Raw genomic sequence first — 21,769 nt, 5'->3', positions numbered from 1 at the left:
TTTGACTCATAATTCTTAATCATGAATCAAGGTTTCTTTCCAGCTGTTATTGATTTTCAATAGAATAAATAAAGTTAACTCGTCAGTGTTGCAAACTGTTATACTTTTCATATCCTGACACTGTTTGAGTTTAGTTCAAATGGCGAGTTTAAACTTTTCCATTTAGATTTAATATAAAAAATCTACATTTATCAATTTGAATACAAAAATGTGGGAGTAGTTTCATAAAGTCCATCTTTAAATCTCCCACAGCCCTCTGCAAGTTTACAAAAGAGAAGGGATTTTATTAACTCCTTCAAAATGAAATGTATTTAAATGTTCCTGTATGAAACCTCTATAAAGTCCTATATATGTTGAGACATTTTATTAAAAAAAACGTTTTGATCTTTTACATTCATTTCTTAATATCGTCTGTATATATTATACTTGCTATTCAATTATCTGTTATATCTGCAGTTGCCATTTTAGTGAGCATCGAGTTCAGAATGTGTGTTGCCCAACATCGTATTTGCTTCATGTGTGTAACTTTCACTGAATAGTTTTTATTCCAAATTTTGGTTCAATGGAAATATTTGAGTTGCTTTTTTGTTACTTTTTTTTGTATTTACTTCAGGTGATTTTCTAAAAACTAAGACACGTTAGGTATGAGAAGTGATAAAGTACATTTGTGACGTTCTTGTTTTGTTTGAATAAACATTGTTCGTGTGAAACTCTGATATAATATTATCAAATGTTGATAATGAGTTGTGTAAACTGAAATAGCCTGAAGTCCTTTGAGGAACTCTTCTACTTCTTAAACTCATTGTGTGTCCATCATTGTTGCTGAGAGCTGATTGTTCATATCTTCACTGCACAGAGATCAACTGTCAATCAAACATTATGGGATGTGCTTTAACATCTTCTCATGAGTTGTTCTGTAGATGTTGGAGTTTCTTTAGGCGGCGCTCCTTCCTGTGTCTGTTTAGCCATGGAGGCTGTCACTGCTCAGGAGGATTTCTGTTAACCTCAACTCATATTTCTCTGCATGGAAATGTAAACTTTGCTCTAAATATTTGTTATCACTACTATGTAAAAACAAAAAGACACATTTATAATTACATGAATTATTTTGACAGATTACATATTATTGTTGCTGCCTATATTAAAGGTAGGGTAGGTAAGTTTGAGAAACCGGCTCGAGATCGCTAGAATTTGAAAATACACAACCGGAGAAAATCTGCCACTTCCTTACAGAGCCCCTCCTCCAACACACACGAACGCGCACATGACCAATGAGGGCACGAGATAAGTTTGTGCACAGATGGAAGGCTGACAGGCAGGTAGGCCATCCAGTTATTTTAGCCGGGCCGGCTAAAATGATTGGTCGTACTTTTTACAGTACTACGGCTTCCACAGATGACATTTTTGTATGGATTTTTTGTCAAAGCACTTCATTCATTGCTATCGGGATGTTAAGAGCTTTCCATAGAAGATAACAAAAAGTGTATCTCGAGCCGGTTTCTCAAACTTACCTACCCTACCTTTAAGTAAAAAAATGAGGTACGCAGATGTTTTAAAATGTAGTTAATCATGTGTTTATTTTAATGTCATGATCATAATCAATAAGTAAATCATTTTTTATTCTCCTGTCAATATGGAAGAGTCTTTGTGTGGGATTTTTTAATATATATTATTACAATTTCTTATTGCAGACTTACTGTGGTTGTTGTTGTACACATTAACTACTATGATGTTTTATAAAACTGTAAATATCATGATAATAATCAACAAGTAAATCATTTCTTATTCTGTTTTAAATAGCTGAGATTCTGATTGTGTGGATGCAGTGAATCTGATCATGAAATCATTGAACAAGAGTCATTGAACAGACGTTACTGATGGGATGTGTGATCAAATTAAATGTTTAGATATTAATAAAGCTTTGGGATTTTTCAAATATAAACAAAGGATATTGTTGTATTATTTCCACGGTGCCATACATCGCTGATGGAAAACTCACAGTTGCTTTGTACACATAATAACACATATATGCTGAGTGATACGGTATAATGCAGTACTGTACTTATTATCTACACAGTGTCTACATTTCGTCCACACAACCGGTCGGACTGCATACTAAAGCTCATGTCCACATTTTATAATAACTCTCACTGCCAGAAGGGTAGAAACTTGTCCACAGTGATATCATGTAAAATAAAACAACCTTAGTTTAGTTAACCTAGAGGCTGAATTTAAGTAACCTGTCAGTGTGCTACTAAGCTATTAAAACTAAAAAGCCTATTGTGTTTTTTAGTGTTTTCACTTTCCTGTAGTAGTGTGTTATTTAGGTTTTTGTGCATGTAACTCTACAAAGGCTACTTTATTGTCAGATCAAGTCTAAAATAGTTGTTGCTTCACAGATGCTTCATTTGCATTGTCAACAAAGACACATTTTTAAGACAAAAACAAGGGATTAGACATGTCACATCACATTACAACCACCTAAGACAATATGTTCGAGAATATTGAACATGTCAAATGTTACTGTTAACGAGTGCAAGATAAAAAGTATAAAATAGAAAATTGGGAAATACGTAAAATGGATAATCGTATGGACGACCTTGTGATTGACATGTTATCAAGGTGTGGTCCGCGTTTTGGTCTTATAACTTTAACCCTTTCACAGTTTGTTTTAAGTTAATCAAAATTGTAACATTTCAGTTAGACATATCTTGTTTAGCGATATCTTGTGATAAGTTCCATCAAAAACCAAGATGGTGACGACCAAAATAAAAGATGGCAACGGCAAAAATGTTAAGTTCAAGGTTTCAAAGTCGTAGTCCATAAAGCAGTGGATGCATCAAGCTGACCAAATTCACTTCTTTTATAAGGTCTATGGCATGAGTATTCAGGGGGTCAGTGACCCCTAGGGAATCTACTGCAGGGGGGGCAAACAAATATCAGTGGTTTTTTAACACACATTTTTCTAACGGATCCTTGTGCAATCAAGTGAGCTGTGTTCACTAATAAATCTGTGTGCTGCACGGATCTATAACAGAGAACTATAGTGAGCTGCTATTATTATTACAATAACTCTGTGCCATGAATTGTTTGGCACTTAAGGACACCTCAAAACATATGGTAGACCTATATTTTGCAACTAAATTATGTATGTATGTATTCATTGGTGATAAAATAATATTGAAAGATATTGTGCGCAAAGAAAATAGATAGAAAATATTCCAAATGTTTCAGAGATGACTCTTTAATGATGTCACAGCAGCAGCTGATCATCAGTGTGTAAAGTAAAACAAATGAAGCTCAGGAACAATGTTACCATTTATTTTTATTGGAGAAGCTCAGACAGACTCTGTTTAGAGTTTGAAGCTAATTACTGTTGATCACATTTCCGTGTTCGTCCACTTCCTGCGTGATGGTCATCACCCTGGTGCTCGTGATGGTCTTGGTAGTGGTGACGGGGCTGGGAAAGAACATATTCAGTTATTATAGCTTTATTTGTTACTTTTTTTTTCTTTTCTTTAGCTCATGTTAGCATGCAAACACGCTCAACTCAGCTGCACCTAGTGTTTACTGATAATAAGCTACTTTTAGCATGCTAACACCGAACTCAGCTACACTTTGTGTTTACTGATAATAAGCTCATGTTAGCATGCTAACACTTATTATTTCACTTACATTTTCATGATTTTCTAAACTTTAAATATGCAAGGTATATCTTTAATATTAGATGTAAATAGTGCACCTTGCTGATCTGCGCCTGCAGTTTGATCTCCAGACTCTGCGCTAATCGTCTGACCTCTCCAATCTCAGACTTGGTGGTGTGCAGCGTCTCAGTGCTCACAGAAACCTCTTGGTTCAGCTCGGCTGTCTGTGAGGAAAGGTTTGTTATTAAAGTTATGATCATGTACTTTGAGAAAAACGTTTTCAAACTAAAAACACTCATAGAAATCATAAAATAAAATAGAAATAACAAAAATAAAAAAATGTTTGAAACATAAGTGACTTTGATATTATGTTTAAAAAATATAAACGTGAAAGAAAAATCTTAAAAATTAAAGACCTGAATTATATGAAAGAACAAAACAAAATAATAAAATATAAAAGTGAAAAAACTAAACAAATTGTTGATCAACTTTAAACAGGAAGTCCTGGTGGTGTAACATGAGCTCTCACCTTGGTATGGAACCAGGACTCCAGGTCTTTGCGGTTCTTTGAGGCCATGGTCTCGTAGTGTTCTCTGATTTGGGCGATGACGGCAGACAGGTCCTCCTGAGGAGCGGCGTCCACCTCCACGTTTACCTGACCTCCAATCTGCTGCCGCTGAACCAGCAGGTCCTGCAGGAAAACTGCACTTTAGACTTGTGTCTTTTAACATTTTAAATGCTATTTCCGTGTGGCTTCAGGGTCTCACCTCCTCGTGGGTCCTCTTCATTCTGATCAGGTCTTCTTTCAGAGCCTCGATCTGCATCTCAATGTCGGCGCGGCTCAGGGTCAGCCCATCCAGGACCTTCCTCAGCCCGGTGATGTCGGCCTCCACCGACTGCCGCATGGCCAGCTCGTTCTCATACCTGCAGCACAGCAGAATTTAACATTTAAACAGAATAAATCAGGTTATATATTGTTTAGTGTTGAAGGAAAAAGAGTCTCTCACTCACTTCATCTTGAAGTCCTCGGCGGCCAGCTGGGCGTTATCGATGGCGAGGACAAGGGCGGCGTTTCCACGAGCAGCAAAGTTTATCTGAAAGATCCAAAAGTAAGAAAAATGTTCATCTTAAAGATATGTATAGAAACATGTAAAATGTTATATTAAAACGTATTTTTTTAAATAGAATCTGTATAACAGAAAACAAACTTAGTCTCAATTATTACAAACCCTTATTATCTAAAAATGTGAACTTATAAAGACAATATTGGTCAGAAAATAATAAGTTATAATAACTTAACATTTTAAACCCCCCCCTCAAAAATTGAAATGAAAATCTTAAAATGTTCAAAAGTAAAATGTGTTAATTTCATTCAAAACTAAACACTATTTATGAAAAAAGGTGATATAATATACTGCATATCTAATAGTTTTTCTTGTTTCTCATCTGTCTTCACTACAAGTTTTTATCTTGTTATTTTATGATTTAAATGTTATTTCCAAAGCCTTCTTTGCATTGCTTGGCACCTTTTCCCTTTGCGTTGTATTTATTTTCTAAACTTTAAATAATCTCACCTGGTCCTGCTGGTCTATGATGGTGGCCCTGAAGGCGGAGGAGTCGTGGGCGTCAGGTCGGCTCTTGCTCTAGAGGAAGAGTCTGATCTTCAGCTCCAGCTCTGCGTTGGCCTTCTCCATGCTGCGCACCTTGTCCAGGTATGTGGCCAGGCGGTCGTTGAGGTTCTGCATGGTGGCCTTCTCGTTGGCGGACACGTCCACGCCGTCGGTCAGGTTGAAGGACCTGCCAGCCGAGAACGACGAGTTGGCCTGGGAGACACGGACTCCGGACCCTCCAGCTCCTCCGTACACACTGCCGGCCCCCATGCTGCCGACGCGGCGGGATGAGGAGGACATGTTGTTGATGCTGCGGTTGCTGGAGTACATGGCTGAGTGTCGGCTGGTGGTCGGCTCTGAGCGAAGAGTGAAGAGCTGCTGGGGCCACGGGCTCCTTTTATGAGGCTGGAAAGGGGTTGGGCAGGGGCCACTGTGAAGCCCCGAGGCCCCTCAGAGCAAACCGGTCTGGGCTGAGCGGGCGGTGTCCAGCAGGGCGGGGGCGTATCCAGAAAGAGACTTCCTCTGATCATGTCATCAAGGGCCTCAGGGGCCTGCAAGCAGCATGAGGGGCCCGAAGGCTGTCTATACCAGACGGGCCAGTCCTGTCAGTCCACACAGAGACATCCAGCCGCACACACACCTTCAAAAGCAGGAATTCTGCTGCAATTATGAAGGTGGGACTCATTTCCATATTTTGTACGTCAATCTGATGTTAAAATTGGCCATTAAAACTTAAAACATACAACAGGATAAAGAGTTTAGCGCAGTATGACAGAATCATGCAAGGAGAGCAGAGAGGATTAGGGGATCAACATTACATCATCTCACACTATTTTTATATTTGAATTCATTAATAGTTAGTCACTCTTGATAATTTCTTATATAGAAGTGTGTCTTTTCTCTGTTTTATATCATTAAAGTGAATATTTGTGGGTATGGACCTTTATATATACAGTCTATGGTATGGACCTATAGACTCTTGGAGACTGAGATAGATATTTCTCACACATTTCTGGCATTTTATACACCAAACATTTGATATAGAAATGAATCCAGAGATAATTAAATGAGGAATGTAATCGATAGTTGCAGCAGTAATGAAAAATAGGACGTTTAAAACATAGCCAATAAATACCGACAATGTGAGGCAGACTGTCAGCAGAGGAAACCGGTGAAACCAGAAGAGATGCAATCTGACCAAAAGCCACGAACAAGACCAGAGAGCAGGTCTGCTGTTAACTAATAATTATTATCATTTAAATATAATCGCTTTTTATTGAAATATCCAAATACCACATATTACCAATTCTTAATACGCTGTGATTAGACCCTTGCAGCAGAAGAGGAGAAACTCCCCAAAAGAAATGAAAGGAGGAACATGTTAGAAACCTCAGGGAGAGAGACTGAGGACACACATGTGATGGATGTGGAGTTACACAATAAACAACATAATAACATTACAACATCCATATTTAACAATGACAATATGAACAAATATGAAAGAGGCCTCCAGCCGCCTCCAACAGAGACATCCAGTCAAACCACTAACGCTGTAAAAACCGGATTTTACTGCTGAAGGGGTTAAGGTGCGGCTCATTTTTAACATTTTATAAATGTATTTACCCTCAGGGACAATGCATATTGATCATCTCTACAAGGAACTATAGCACAGTTGTCTTAAAGGTCCCATGTCATGCTTTTCCGGTTATTACCCGTCCCCTTGTGTTATGAAGGTTTTTATGCATATAAACGGTCTGCAGAGTCAAAAACCCTCAAAGTACACCCTGTAGCGAGTAAAACTCTAACACAAAAGACCTGTCTATGCTGCCCCAGAACGCCTCGTTGGAGATTTCTCTTTTTCCATTTGTTTCTTTCCGGGAACCAAAATGGACCAATCCGCGGAGCTCCTCACACACCAGGAGGGGTGGGGACCTTTGGCGTACATTTTCAACTAACAGGGAGTCCCCTGGTTGGTAATAGACGAGTTGGGATAGCGGAGAAATGCTCTCCGCAGACCCATTCTCACAGCGTTTATAAACCTTTTTCTTACTCAATATCAAGTCACACTTATTGTTTTTACTTTGGCTGTGAGTGTTTGTGTGTGCTCAGGATGAGTTTCGCGCTGTCCCGCTGTATCGCCGACCCGGAAACCACACCAGTAAGCCAGCTCAGTGAGCAGCGAGCCTCGCAACGTCCCAACCAATCAGAGCACACTGGGCTCACAGGGAGGGGGGGGGGGGCAGGAGCTCCAACAAGCCGTTTAGGACAGAGGGTGTTTCTCAATCGCGAGTACGCTTGCTTGGTAGCCATAGACTGTGGCCGTTTCTCAATCGCGAGGATGCTGGCTTGGTAGCACAGCCGTGCCGAGCATCTTGCTTCAGAAGCAAGGCAAGAATACTTCCTGGCATTCGGAAAACGAAGAGTGGAACAGGCTAGCAAGTGTGCAGGTGTGCGTCATATGAGAGGCCCCGCATTACATCTTCCGCCACAGATTTTGGGGAAATTGGTCCATGCGCAAAGCATTGTGGGGATTTTAAGGACGCGAAGTCTACCCATGTGCAGCCTCGAAATTTCCCCCAAACCAAGGACGCGGCCTCGGTGGAATTCCAAGTATGCTGGAGATTGGAACAGTCCTTCGGCGGCACTCGATGACGTAGCATCCTTGAAATATTGGCTTGGAAGCCAATATCCTCGCGATTGAGAAACGGCCCGAATATATAAAGTTGGTAGCACATGTCTGCCGAGCATCTTCTTCTTCTTCTCTCGTTTTTGGCGGATTGCAAACAACTTAAAAGGTGCATACCGCCACCTACTGCACATGAGTATGAATCATCATATCATACCAACTCTTTAACCTATGATCTAATCAAAATAAATAAAAATAAATAAATAAATCAACAAAAAACATGAAATAAATAAAACAAAAATAAAAATCTATATTCTTTCCTGACCTAATGTTAAATTATTTTTCCTATCCCAGTTTCACTCAAGAAGGTAAACAGTGCCTTTCTGGTAGCTCTCACTCCCTCTCCTTTTGTTCCCAAAACACCAACCACACTCCATTCCCTCTCTGCCTCTAAAACTTTAGCCTTTAGTTTTTCTCTTTCCGCTTTAAAGATGTCACAATGTATCAAGATATGTTCTACATCTTCTTTTACTCCACAGTTCCCACACTTGTCACTGTCACTTTTCCCCATGATATACAGCGTACCATTCAAAGCCGTGTGATTTATTCTGAGTCTAGCGATCGTGATTTCCTCCCTTCTGTTTCTTTCTTTATAAATATGAATTGTAATTGTCTTTTGTACTTTGTGATACTCTTTGCCTTTCTGGTCTTTCTCCCACCTTTTCTGCCAGATCTCCATCCCTTTCTTCTTAATTACTGCTTTTCCTTCTCCTTTACCAAGTTTAACTGGTAATGTTATTTCCTTTTGTAGTGCACTTTTTGCTAATTTATCAGCACACTCGTTCCCTTTCACCCCCTCATGTGCGGGCACCCAGCAGAACTGCAGATCTATACCGCCTCTGTGAAGTCTTAACAGGCTATGATTCAGTTCTATGAGAATGTCTTCTCTGGCAGTTGTTGTTGATTGTATGCTTTGTAATATGGACAATGAATCTGTGCACATCACCACCCTATCTGGTCTGACCTCTTCAACCCACTGTAATCCTATTATTACAGCAAGCATTTCTGCTACACTGATAATTGATCAGACGCTCTTTTTGAAATAGATATTTTAAAGTCTGGGACGTATATACCAACTCCAACACACTCTTCCTTGTTCTTAGAATCATCTGTGTAAATTTGTAGGTAATTGTAGTACTTTTCATTCAGATACATATTTGTTTTAATTCCCACTTCATTTATTTGCCACTCTTTTTTCCTTTCTACAATACTCATATCTATTTTAGCTTCTGGGAAAAGCCATGGGGGAACACTACTAAATGGGGTTGCTTTGGCAAATTTGATATTCTCCACTCCATATGCCCTCGTTCTCTCCTTATTTGTCCAGCCAAACCCACGTCCCTGGAATGTTCTCTTCTCCCCCTTTTTCTCACTGCAGGTAATCAGCTGATCACTTGATGCTGATTGGATCCCCTCACCCTCAGCCGGCCTATCAGCAGCCGGGCCTGTCATTAAATGAGGCAATCCAGGAAGCCTTCGCTCTCCTGCTGAGTAGTTTTCAGAGCAGATTTCGTAAAGGGCGGTCCACAATAGATGCGTTAGTAAGAGGGAGTAATGATGTGGAAAAAACACTGAAAATGAAAGAGATAAGGGCAATAGTGTACTTTGACATTGAAAAGACGTATGACTCTATGTGGAGGGATGGATTACTGATCAAATTGAGTAGAATGGGTATTGGAGGGAGAATGTACAATTGGGTAAGGGCCTTTTTAACAGACAGGACATTTAGAGTAATGGTTGGAGCAGATATTTCCAATTATTTAGAAATAGAAAATGGTATCCCCCAAGGGAGTGCAGTCAGTCCAATATTATTTAACATTATGATTAATGACATAGTTACATGCTTAGACACATGCATCCAATCGGCTCTATACGCAGATGATGGGGCTATTTGGATGAGGGGAAGACATGCCCCATACGTAATGGAGAATATAGCTAGAGCGATTAAAAAAGTGGAGAGGTGGTCATATAACTGGGGATTCAAAATGTCAGAAAGCAAGTCATGCTACATGATATTTACAAATAAACGCAAGATTGATGGCCAACAGCTAACACTATATGATCGTCCAATGACAAAGGTGAATGAGTTCAAATACCTAGGACTGTGGTTTGATAGCAAATATACATGGAAAATGCATATTAAACAAGTGGAAACAAAATGCAAAAAAGTATTACATTTATTGCGAGCTGTAGCTGGATGCAACTGGGGCGCAGACAAACAAGCATTAATAGACATTTACAGATCAATTATGAGGTCCACAATAGACTATGGTTGTATAGTGTATGGAGCAGCAGCAAAAACATCGCTTTTAAAAAATTGATAGACTACAATATAAAGCATTGCGGCTGTGTATTGGAGCGATAAAGTCATCCCCTATCAATGCAGTTCTGATAGAAGCAGGAGAGACACCTCTGGAGATCAGAAGAGAGAAACTTGCTCTGTCATACTGGGTCAGGCTACAAGGAAGTGGAGAGGGAAATATCACAAACAGAATACTACAGGATTTCTGGGAATATACAAAGTTCCAGGGGCGTGCGTTTGGCTGGACAAGTAAGGAGAGAACGAGGGCATATGGAGTGGAGACCATAAAGTTTGCCAAAGCAAGCCCATTTAGCAGTGTTCCCCCATGGCTTTTCCCAGAAGCTAATATAGATGTGAGTATCATAGAAAGGAAAAAAGAGTGGCAAATAAATGAAGTGGGAATTAATACGAGTATGTATCTGAACAAAAAGTATTACAATTACCTCAACATTTACACAGATGGATCGGCGTGTATATCCCAGAATTCAAAATATCAATCGCAAAACGAGTGTCAAATAACCTATCAGTTTATACAGCAGAAATACTTGCAGCAATTATTGGGCTACAATGGGTTGAAGAGGTCAGACCTGATAGGGTGGGGATATGCACAGACTCACTATCTGCTTTGGAAAGTATACAGTCGACAATAACAGTTAGAGAAGATTTAATCATTGAACTTAACCACTGCTTACTGAGACTTCAGAGGAGTGGAATAGATGTGCAGTTATGTTGGGTGACTGCATGAGGGGGTTCAAGGGAATGAGCATGCTGATAAGTTAGCAAAAGAGGCGTTACAAAAGGAAATAGCAATACCAGTTTCACTTGGAAAAGGAGAAGGAAAAGCAATAATTAAGATCTGTACAGCCATTCTTAAGTATTTGAGTGAAACAGGATTGATTGGAAGAATTTAAAACAACGTAAATACAGTGGTATAATTCCACAAGTGGTGATAGGATGATATTGTGATACACACTCTTGTACAGTAGGTGGCAGTATGCACCTTAAAGTTGTTTGCAATCCGCCAAAAACCGAGAGAAGAAGAAGAAGAACCTGGATCGAGGTGGCGTCTCGTCGCTACGGTTCTATCTCTCTGTGTTCCTGAGAAAGTGTGTGTGAGCTCCAGCACTACTGATCCATCATCTGTGTGTTTGGATAAACCTCTGAATGGACTGTGTGCTCTTTTTTTTGGAGCGTTTACCTCGGACTATAGGAGCTAGCTTAGCATGCTAGCTGGAAACACGTTAGCAACTCTAGTCAGATTGAGAGTTTGATGGAGAGAGAAACGGTGTGTTTAACGGACTTTGCAGGAAAAGGTGATCTAGTAAACATGAGTAAAGTCCAAATGCTGCAGTCGTTGAAGAAGCAGCGACTCACTGCTGAAGAGATATTTGCTTTGTTTGAAAAAACGATAGCAGAGCTCGAGGAGGAGCTGTCTCTTTCCAAAGAGGAGAACAAGAGACTCCAGAAACTACTGGACGCTGTTTTACAGCCTCAGCTTCGGATACACAGAGCAGGTCTGTTCCCTTTACCCTTAATTAACACTTTACACTCTTCAGTAGCACTTTATTACCACATTGATAACACTTTAGACCCTTTATCAGCACTTGCTGCAGGTAGTAGATCCTGAAGTAAAAGCACAAACACCACACTGTGAAAATACTCCATTACAAGTTAAAGTACTGCATTCATATCTTATTTAAGTAAAAGTATGTAAGTATTATTAGACACATGTACTTTATTATAATAATTCAAATGTATTACGGAAGAGTAAACCTACCAAAATAAATATATTTATAAAAATACATACATTGAATAATATGCCATTTAATTTACTGATTTAAATATTACCCATACATGTAGGCACTAGTTGGTTAAATGTGACATACATTGATACTTTAGTTTTAACGTGCTTCTTTATTCACCTTTTTCTTTTTAAATGTGTAAAAGCAAATAAAAACAAACACTTTGGATTAATTCAAATCGCGCGAGAATAATTCATAAAGAAATCAATGAATAAATATGTTCAATAATAAATTAAACACATCTAAAATGTTACTTGATAAAGAATAGGGGAACTAGTTCAAAGGTCATTAAGTAATTAATATAAATTAATGTAAAATGTCATCAATCAATTATTGCCAACATGTATTTATAATATATTCTGTATATATATATATATATATATATATATATATATATATATATATATATATATATACACAGAATATATATTTTGAGAGAGATATACACTAGTATTAGATGCAGTCAAAAGTTTGGACACATCTTCTCTTTCAAAGTTTTTTATTTATTTAAATTGGTTCTACTTTGTAGATTCATACTGAAGACATCAAAACTATAAAAGAACACATATGGAATTATCTAGTAAACAAAAAAGTGTTAAAAAATCCAGAATATGATTTATATTTTGCTGGCTACTGCAGAATGCTGTTGTAGCCATGCTGGTTAGGGGTGCCTTGAATTCTGAATAAATCACCAACAGTGAGACCAGCAACTGGTTTTTGCGACTGCACTTGAAGATACATTCCAAGTTCTTGACATTTTCCGGATCGACTGGCCTTCATTTCTTAAAGTGATGATGGACGGTCGTTTCTCTTTACTGGGTTGAGTCGTTCTTACTATAATATGGATTACAACAGCAGTCAAATAGGGCTTTCCACTGTGCACTAACTCTACCTCTGCACAACACAACTGATGGTCTCAAACACATTAAGAAGGCATGTCATTCCACACATTGACTCTTGACAAGGCACACGTGTTAATTGAAAACCATTCCAGGTGTCTACCTCATGAAGCTGACTGAGAGAAGCCAAGAATGTGCAAAGCTGTCATCAAGGCAGAAGGGGGCTACTTTGGAGAATCTAAAATAAAAATCATATTCTTTTTTTTTTTAACACTTCTTTGTTAACTAGATAATTCCATATGTGTTCTTTCATAGTTTTGATGTCTTCAGTATTAATCTACAAAGTAGAAACAAATTAAAATAAACAAAAACCATTGAATGAGAAGGTGTCCAAACTTTTGACTGGTACTGTATATAAAAAACACACATTTTAATATTTAGCCGGTTCCCTCATCTATAATCATTTATACAAGCGCAACTTTGAACATGTACAGTAGTAAAATGCAACATACAAAATAATCAAGAAAAATCATCAATTAACCTGTTAAGCCCTGAGCCTGTTTTTCAGGTCTCAGGCTCGAAAATGACATTCCCAGAACAAATTACCATATCTTCCCTTCTAAAAGGGTTAAATTAATAATCTTTATTCTCAAAGTAATGATAAACCTGTGAGTTGGATGTAGAAAAGTCAGAATCAATATAGATGTTTTTTATTTTAAAGAAAATTCAGATTTTACATAGTAAAAAACTGTAAATTATAGTGTCCGTCCAAATATTATGTTTTACTTATAGTGAAAACCACCCTTGGATGATGGGTTAGTAGACTAAAAGCTTTAGGAATCCAAAGTACAACATATAATAAGTACCCTGTATCAAGATTGATGCAAAACAAGTGACATTTTACCTGTTTAGAGAGATTTAGCAAAAATAAACCACTTCTGGGGTCATTTGGGTGGATTTTCCATATCTCTGGCCCCCCTTGCTTGATCTTTCTGACCGTTAGGGCCAATAGAATCGAAGGGGGAGTCCCCCACACACACACGTTGTGAAGAGAAAAGGTGGGGGCTTCGCGCATGTAATTTTCCATCAGAGTGAACCTATCTCTAGCTTTGACATCTGGAAACGGAAAAGCAGTTTTAATGCTTATGGATTATCAGAAATCATTTCAAAGGGACACAGACACATTAGATTAAACTATGGATTAACTTCAGCAGCGTTTTTATCGTTTTAATGCCATTGAAGACCACTTTGGAGAGACTACAGAGCCAAGGTAAAAATGTTAGCATTTTTAGCTACCTAGCGTCACCTGTTTTGATGTCCGTTTTTGCTTATAACGTCGCAAATACGTATAATTCAGTGGTAATGTCGGTGTCAAACGATTCTGTGTCGATGTGAATCGATGTGTTGGATGTGAGTGATTTTCGGTGCAGTAAGGTGTTAGCATTTTTCGCTCGTTGCTAATTCAGAGGCTCAGTGTTAGCATTGTGGGTTTTCTTTTAAAAAAAAGATCAGTTAGATGAGTTTCTTCCCGTTACATGGATATAAAACATTCATAGTTTTATTAAATGAACATGCCCTCAGACACTGTTTCCTGCAAGATGTTGCGGCAGTACCCCGGTCCCGGGGTCTCTCAGTTAAACACCGATAGGGAACATTTTACTGCACCATCATTACTTTTACATAAGGTGCCGTAAAATGTTCTGTTTAAGACTTGCATACTTTTACTTAAATAAGGTTTGAATGCAGGATTTAAATTTGTAACAGAGTATTTTAATTCTATACTGTAGGCGTAGTGTATCTGTGAACGATCCCAAATACAATTCCTTGTTTACATTGTAGCTAGTGCTACGCCAGAAGAAAAAACCCTTTTTCATTTTTAACTGGAAGTGGAAAGGGGCTGGGCTACATAAGGTGAATTGAGCCAACAAAAATACACAATAGGCGGGACTAAGAAAGATAATGTGAAAATATAAAAACAAAGGCATTTGTAGGTGCCATAATGCTACTTAGCCCAAGTTCATTATTTGTATTATTATTTGTTTACGTCACTTTTATTTGTTTGTTGAGCACTTCCGGTAATTGTGTGGTTTGTCTATTTAAGTCACCTGTTTCATGTCGAGTGCGGATGACAGAGGGTGAGCTTGTGCTGTCATTTTTTCTGTTGACCGTTTTGTCCATGTTATGATTTTGTTTATTAAATATCCCAAAAACTATCTTGCTTCACTATGGACTTTCTCTTCGAAAACGCGTCACAGTTTATAGCCAAGTTTAGCCTCTCAGCGACTCAAACGCAACTGGGGATTGAGCCGCCACAGCATTAATAGGCTCTGTGCACAAGATGGCGTCTATCAACTTCCGGCGGGTGGGTGTGGGGGCGAGTACTTCCGGTTTGAGTACAGAGTTTTTACAGCTTGACAGTTTGACAGTTTGACAGTTTCTTATGACACACCAAGAGCAAGAATGAGCGGATTTCGGGGTAAAGAAAAGCGATTGGCCTTCCAGCGGGTAAGAAAGTCGGCACTACATTGCTGTGTGCCACTGTGTACGAATTCGGCCCGTTATAATCGGGAGATAAGTTTTCATGCATTTCCCATTGATGCTGAGGTAAAGGCTCAGTGGCTGATCAAGGTCCGTAAGGGACAATTTCAGCCCCACAAAAAATACCCGTGTGTGCAGTAGGCATTTTCGACCAGGAGACTTATTGGTCACAGCGGGAGGACTGCACAGAGTACAGAAAGGAGCTACACCTGTTCTCTTTGCATGGAATAACTACGAGCTACCTACACCAAGACGTAATGTTTGGGAGCGTCGGCCGAGGGCAGAGAGCCCCACCCCGGACTTGACAGCTGAGTACGAGGTGGAAACAGTTGCGCTGCCTGATCATGAGTACTGTTTAAATCCCGCGACGGCAGTGATGGCAAATCAGGTGGCCGACGAGAACGAAGCCTTGAAAATGCAGGTTAGGGAGCTCCAACACCAGCTGGAAGTGTTACAACTGCGATCTCGTTTCGGGATACAACGCCTGGCAGGGTCGGACGAGGACATTCGTTTCTACACCAGGTTTGTTTATAAAGCTATCAGGATGTTGTTATGGCCACTAGTTTGAAAAACACCTTTCATTTGGGGAAGCTAATTTAAGAAACAAAACAATGTCTAACATGAACAATATTACATTCTTAGATTTGCCACATACAAGCATTTCCTTGCCTTTTGGAAATTGGTGGAGCCAGCAGCCAACACCAAGATGGTGCGGATCACCAACGCCAAGGCATCCTCTGCCAGCAGCTCGGATTCCTCTCAACCAACAACAACGGTATGCAGCATACAAGCATGGATGTATATTAATAATTATGCACGCTGCGCACTATACCACCGTTTAACAAGTGCATCACATCACTCACACACATGCCACACACACACACACACACACACACACACACAAACGGAAAATGTGTTACAACTGTACCCGGTCTCCCTATAACAGTATCTACAGTATGCCTAACACTTATTTGTTTTCACAGAAACTTCCACCCATAGATGAGCTGCTGCTGTTCCTCATGCACCTGTCAGTGGGCCTACATCTGAGGGATCTAGCAGAACGGTTTGGCATTCACCGCACCACAGTCAGCAGAATTATTTCCACCTGGACACACTTCCTGTACCAACTGCTTGGAAGCCAACGTCTGTGGATCCCACGCGAAGTTGTCAGAGCTCACCTTCCACCAGAGTTTTCAGCTTTCCCTGACACACAAGTGGTGCTTGACTGCACTGAAGTATTCTGCCAGACTCCATCATCTCTCCTGCTGCAGAGTGAGGTGTTTTCAACGTACAAGTCACATGCTACATTCAAGGCCATGATCGGCATGGCACCACATGGTGCCATTACATTTGTGTCTGGCCTGTATGCAGGATCTATGAGTGACCGGGAGATTTTCAAGCTGTCTGGCATCGTGAGCCTGCTCACACCAGACATGGCAATAATGGTCGACAAAGGGTTCCTTGTGGACAATCTGGTTGAGTGCAAAGTTTACCGGCCTGCCTTTCTGTCAAAAAAAACCCAAATGAGCAGGGAGGATGTCAGGCAGACTCAATCCATTGCACGTCTGAGGGTCCATGTGGAGAGGTGCATCAGAAGGGTCAAAGAGAACAAACTCTTTGACAAAGCCATACCACTGTCTGTGTGTGGAAGCATTGAGGAGCTTTTCAATGTGGCTTGCTTCCTGGTCAACTACCAGAACGGACCACTGGTGAAAGCCTGGGCAGCAATGATTAAAAGATTTCTTGCTCCCAAACCAATTGTGTATTTCATTGTGGTCATTACAAAAAGCAGTCATACCATACTATGTTTAGGTACTAATGAATTATAACCTCAAAACAAATGCACACAAAAATAACATAGGACAATACATAATATAATAAATCCACAATATGATAACATTTTACAGATTCATTTAATACACTTTTACAAAACATAGGTTGATATTATATCGGGGGAAAAAAATACATATTTAAACATTTCAATTAGTCTCTGCATATTTAAGTAATGCTAGTTTATGTAACAGATGAACAGATCAATGCAAGATAAGTTAGTTAGCATCCACAACTTTTGTTAATGAATAACGTCATATGACATTAAATGTCTGCCAATAAACACCCCTTTCTTCCTCACATAGGTCCTTTGACTAAAGGATCTTTTTGACTTATAGAACACACTTGGTTCTGGTTTTAGCAATTGAAAGAACTATACAGGAAAATATTCATGTTAGATCAGTAATGTAGTGTGATGTAGTGTGGTACACTAATGTAGTGTAGTGCATATCAGTCCATGTAAAAATAAAAATAAAAATAATCTCCCTTCTCCCTAATGGTTGTAGCCAGATACGCAGATACGCTGTATAAGGATATCCTCCTCTGCAAAAACGACAAAATCGCACCACTCCATCCCTGTGAGTAGGAGCTGGCCTTGCACCTGCCAATAGTAGCTATGAGACTGCTTCAGTTTTAATGTGCCACTTTGCATTTTTAAGTAGCTACAGTCCACATAACTTTTTGCATTTGGGCATTTTATTTCTACAAGTCCAAAAGGTGGGCTCTCAGTTGGGTCAAACACCAGACCGTCAGGAGATGACCCTAACCAGGGGGCATCTGGGTGAATGACAAACCCACACGGCCAGTAATTGGTGTTTTTAATCCGGCAGTATTCCTGGATGGCAACCGGTTCCAGTGCCAGTCCCCTCTTCATTGATGCCGTTTGCGCCACTCCCTTCCGAATCCGTTGTGCTAAGTTTTCAGCCGAACTCTGACCTCGAACATGGCATACTTCCCTGAAACGGGAAGAAGTTATTCTTGGCCTCCTAACACGGTGCCATTCCACACTGTCGCTCTGCTCCCTTGTGGCCACCTCGATTTTCCTTGCCATGAGCAATGTTGTCGCAAGTGACAGTAGATGGAGGTGCTGTTGGTGACTGCACACAAACTCACAGGTGGTAGGCTCCAGCCTATAGCCATCCACAGGTAGAGGTGGTGGTGGAGGGGCATCTGGGTGACGCACTATAACCCGGCTAAGAGGTAGTGGATGCTGGTATGAGATAGGGCTACCTTCCTGAACTTTTCCAAAGGTGGAGTTAACCAGTGGCACGTCCACACTTATAGCCATGGTGGTGATCAGTGGTGCGATGTCTGCTGAGAAGTCCTTGTATACCTCGCTGACTTTGAGGACATCTGGGTCTGGCAGCTCCCCCCGCACGGCCTTGTAACGTGTACTCCTTTGAACATGTTTATATAATAATTAGGACTTTAAGAACAATTTTACACTCAGACAACAATCACAAAGTTGTTGCAGGCTACATACAATTACTTAGGACAATAGATATTACCTTACACCGTCAGCAACTGTAAACTGCTTTGGCTTAGTGGAAATGAACACCATGTCACTCACTCTGCCTGGTTTCACACCCTATTAATTACACAAAAGAATTGTCAAATTCATTGAAATGGTCATTGATGCAACATACTAGATCAGCTCTTGGCACAAAGGAAATACTAATTAAACCGTGGATTGGTTGTGAACACATACTGTACTTACCATGGTTCTTGGCTTGTGCCATCGCTGCTCTGTTTCAGTGCAGCTGAGGACAGGGGGTACAGCAGCCAGGTTGAGTGTGGAGTAGTGTGCGGTCTGGAACAGCAGTGCAACATTGTGGTTGCAGAGTGCTGTTCCAGCTACACAGGAACACTTTGCCACTGCAATCTCCACAGGTGAGCAGTTCTCAAAGACAATCTACACATTAAAATAAAATGTCAGTCATTTTACATTTAGAACACCGCTTCAATACAACACAGAAAAATGAGAAAGCTGAGAGCAGGCTGATCAGGCAAGTAGTAGGTGTGGGAAAAGGCTAAACCATGTCAGGTTATCAGTCACATCACATACACAGAAGTTCTGCTGTTTGGAATACTGTAATTTAAGGACATTCAAACAGATAAACTCTCTCAGCTGTCTCAATTTATTATCTTATTATATTATAACTACATAAAATAGTGTTAGTAGAACGTTGAACAGCTTAACATAGATGTAGGGTACAAAACCAGCACTTACCTAACACTGGCCCATACAAATAACTGGACCCTACATGGATTATACTAACCATACAGTAAAGAACAGCAGCCGTCACAACCAGTTTCTGGGGTTTCCATGAAAGTAGAGACGGTTTTCAACCTCTCATTAATAATCTTTGATGAAAGCTAAGTTTGGGTTTAGCTAATGTATTTATCCTTTTACACGAGAGGGTTACAAAACGAAAATAAATCTGTAGCCCCTTCATGCTACACACACATAGCTAGCTACCAGTTGATGTGAGCTAATTTATTGTCACTATGCAATCTGTTGCAACACGTCAGCTAGCTGGGCTTTTTTTAATCCTAAATCACAGGTTACCTACTCTAGCCACATCAAAACCCCAGAACATGAACCTGATTGAGGCTTTGAACCGATGAACACTTTTTATTTTCCTCCCTACTCTGAGATCGTGAGGCTTTTCATGCTTCCTCATGGACCTGTAACAGCTAGCCCTGACGCTCACTCTCCCTGAAGGTAGATCTTTGTTTGAAACTGTGGGGAATTGGACATCATTCATGTTATCCAAAACACGTAATAGTACATCATTAAAACGCTTTACACTGTATCAAGACTGTCAAGTTGTCAAAGTTAGCCAGTAACTACAGCTTTGTTTGTCACTTACCTTCATAGTTGTCGATGTAACTGGATATGTACATCTTGAACCCCTTTTCTCTTTTGCTCTTCGGGGCTGAGCTTGCCGCTTGTACCAGCCGATGTACGTCACTGATGTTAACCTTCGGTAGGTCTTGGAGACATCGAGTGTAAAATAGTGCCATCACGTTAACGTTAGCCTTCTCACTTTGCGCTATCTGTATGCTATCTGTATGCTATCTGTATGCTATCTGTATGCTATCTATCTTGCTATCTATCTATCTCTCTATCTCTCTCTATCTCTCTCTCTCTCTCTCTCTATCTATCTATCTATCTATCTATCTATCTCTCTATCTATATCTCTCTATCACTATCTATATCGCTTCGCTATCTACCCGCTCTACCGTAGACCGGATGTTAACAAGCGCCCACTCAATGAACCGGAAATGGAAATACGTCATCCCGTGCAACTAGCCTATTAGGGCTGCAAAATGTCTCCCATTTTAATGGTGATTAGACTTTGAAATGCTAACACGTAACAGTTTGTTCTGACTGTGTGTTTCCTGTTTCCTGCAGATGTCCAGCTGCTGGTGGTGGTTAAAGAAGAGCTTCTCCCTGACCAGCAGGAGTGGAGCACCAGTCTGGACCAGGAGGACCCAGAGCCCCCCCCACACATTAAGCAGGAACAGGAGGAACTCAGGATCAGTCAGGAGGGAGAGCAGCTTCAGGAGCTGGAGGAGGCTGATATCACCAAGTCCACTTTCACTCCTGACCCTGTGAAGAGTGAAGATGATAAAGAGAAACCTCAGTCCTCACAGCCTCATCAAAGACAAACTGAACACATGGAAACAGAAGCTGATGGAGATGACTGTCGAGGACCAGAACCAGCCAGGAACTCAGATCCAGAGAGCAGTTTACAACCAAAGACTGAGGACGACACTGAAGACTCTTCTGAACCTGATACTGGAGACTCTTCTGAACCTGACACTGAAGACAGTGCTGATTGGAAAGAGACCAGAGAACCTGCATCAGGCTCAAACTCACTGAAAAATAGACATGAATCTGTCAGTGATCCACAACGTAGTGCTGAAAATAAACCATTCAGCTGCTCAGTCTGTAAGAAAGCTTATTCACATAGTGGAAATTTAAATGCACACATGAGAATCCACACAGGAGAGAAACCATTTAGCTGTACAGTCTGTAAGAAAGCTTTTTCACACAGTGGAAGTTTAAAGAAACACATGAGCATCCACACAGGAGAGAAACCACACAGCTGCTCAGTCTGTAAGAAAGCTTTTTCACAGAGTGGAAGTTTAAAGGAACACATGAGAATCCACACAGGAGAGAAACCACACAGCTGTACAGTCTGTAAGAAAGCTTTTTCACAGAGTGGAAGTTTAAAGGAACACGTGAGAATCCACACAGGAGAGAAACCACACAGCTGCTCAGTCTGTAAGAAAGCTTTTTCACATAGTGGAAATTTCAAAAGACACAAGTGTGTTGGTCGTCAGCTGCTTCTGTAACCGTAAGGGAATACATTTGTCTATTTTGTATCCTGATTACCTAATGCCGTTACATGTAATACGTTACATTACCTTACTCCCTAAGCCTGATTTCACCCATCTGCAACCGATTTGCGAATAATCACAAATGTTCATTTATTTGACCCCTTGACT

General features: G+C 40.2%; 2 protein-coding genes and 1 pseudogene across 2 annotated transcripts; 1 reads left to right on the top strand and 2 right to left on the bottom strand.

The window, feature by feature from the left end:
- Positions 1 to 3,366: 3,366 nt before the first annotated feature.
- Positions 3,367 to 5,630, bottom strand: LOC117500112 (annotated as a pseudogene).
- A 9,303-nt stretch (positions 5,631 to 14,933) lies between these two features.
- Positions 14,934 to 17,569, top strand: LOC117500111. The gene is made up of 4 exons (XM_034152810.1): positions 14,934 to 15,943; positions 16,064 to 16,196; positions 16,405 to 17,183; positions 17,557 to 17,569. Exons 1-4 carry the CDS (start codon positions 15,798 to 15,800, stop codon positions 17,567 to 17,569), a joined length of 1,071 nt encoding a protein of 356 aa, XP_034008701.1. The 5' UTR covers positions 14,934 to 15,797.
- A 175-nt stretch (positions 17,570 to 17,744) lies between these two features.
- On the bottom strand, positions 17,745 to 19,595 carry LOC117500110. The gene is made up of 3 exons (XM_034152809.1): positions 18,969 to 19,595; positions 18,760 to 18,839; positions 17,745 to 18,648 (listed from the first exon to the last, which is right to left on the bottom strand). The coding sequence occupies exons 1-3, from the start codon at positions 18,969 to 18,971 to the stop codon at positions 17,745 to 17,747; spliced, it is 987 nt and encodes a 328-aa protein (XP_034008700.1). The 5' UTR covers positions 18,972 to 19,595.
- Positions 19,596 to 21,769: the final 2,174 nt, after the last annotated feature.

The sequence above is a fragment of the Trematomus bernacchii genome, unplaced genomic scaffold (assembly GCF_902827165.1).
Source record: "Trematomus bernacchii unplaced genomic scaffold, fTreBer1.1, whole genome shotgun sequence".
In the NCBI taxonomy this organism is placed as follows: Eukaryota; Metazoa; Chordata; class Actinopteri; order Perciformes; family Nototheniidae; genus Trematomus; species Trematomus bernacchii.
Note: the sequence above shows the minus strand (reverse complement) of the source record. Positions and strands in the feature narration are given on the sequence as shown.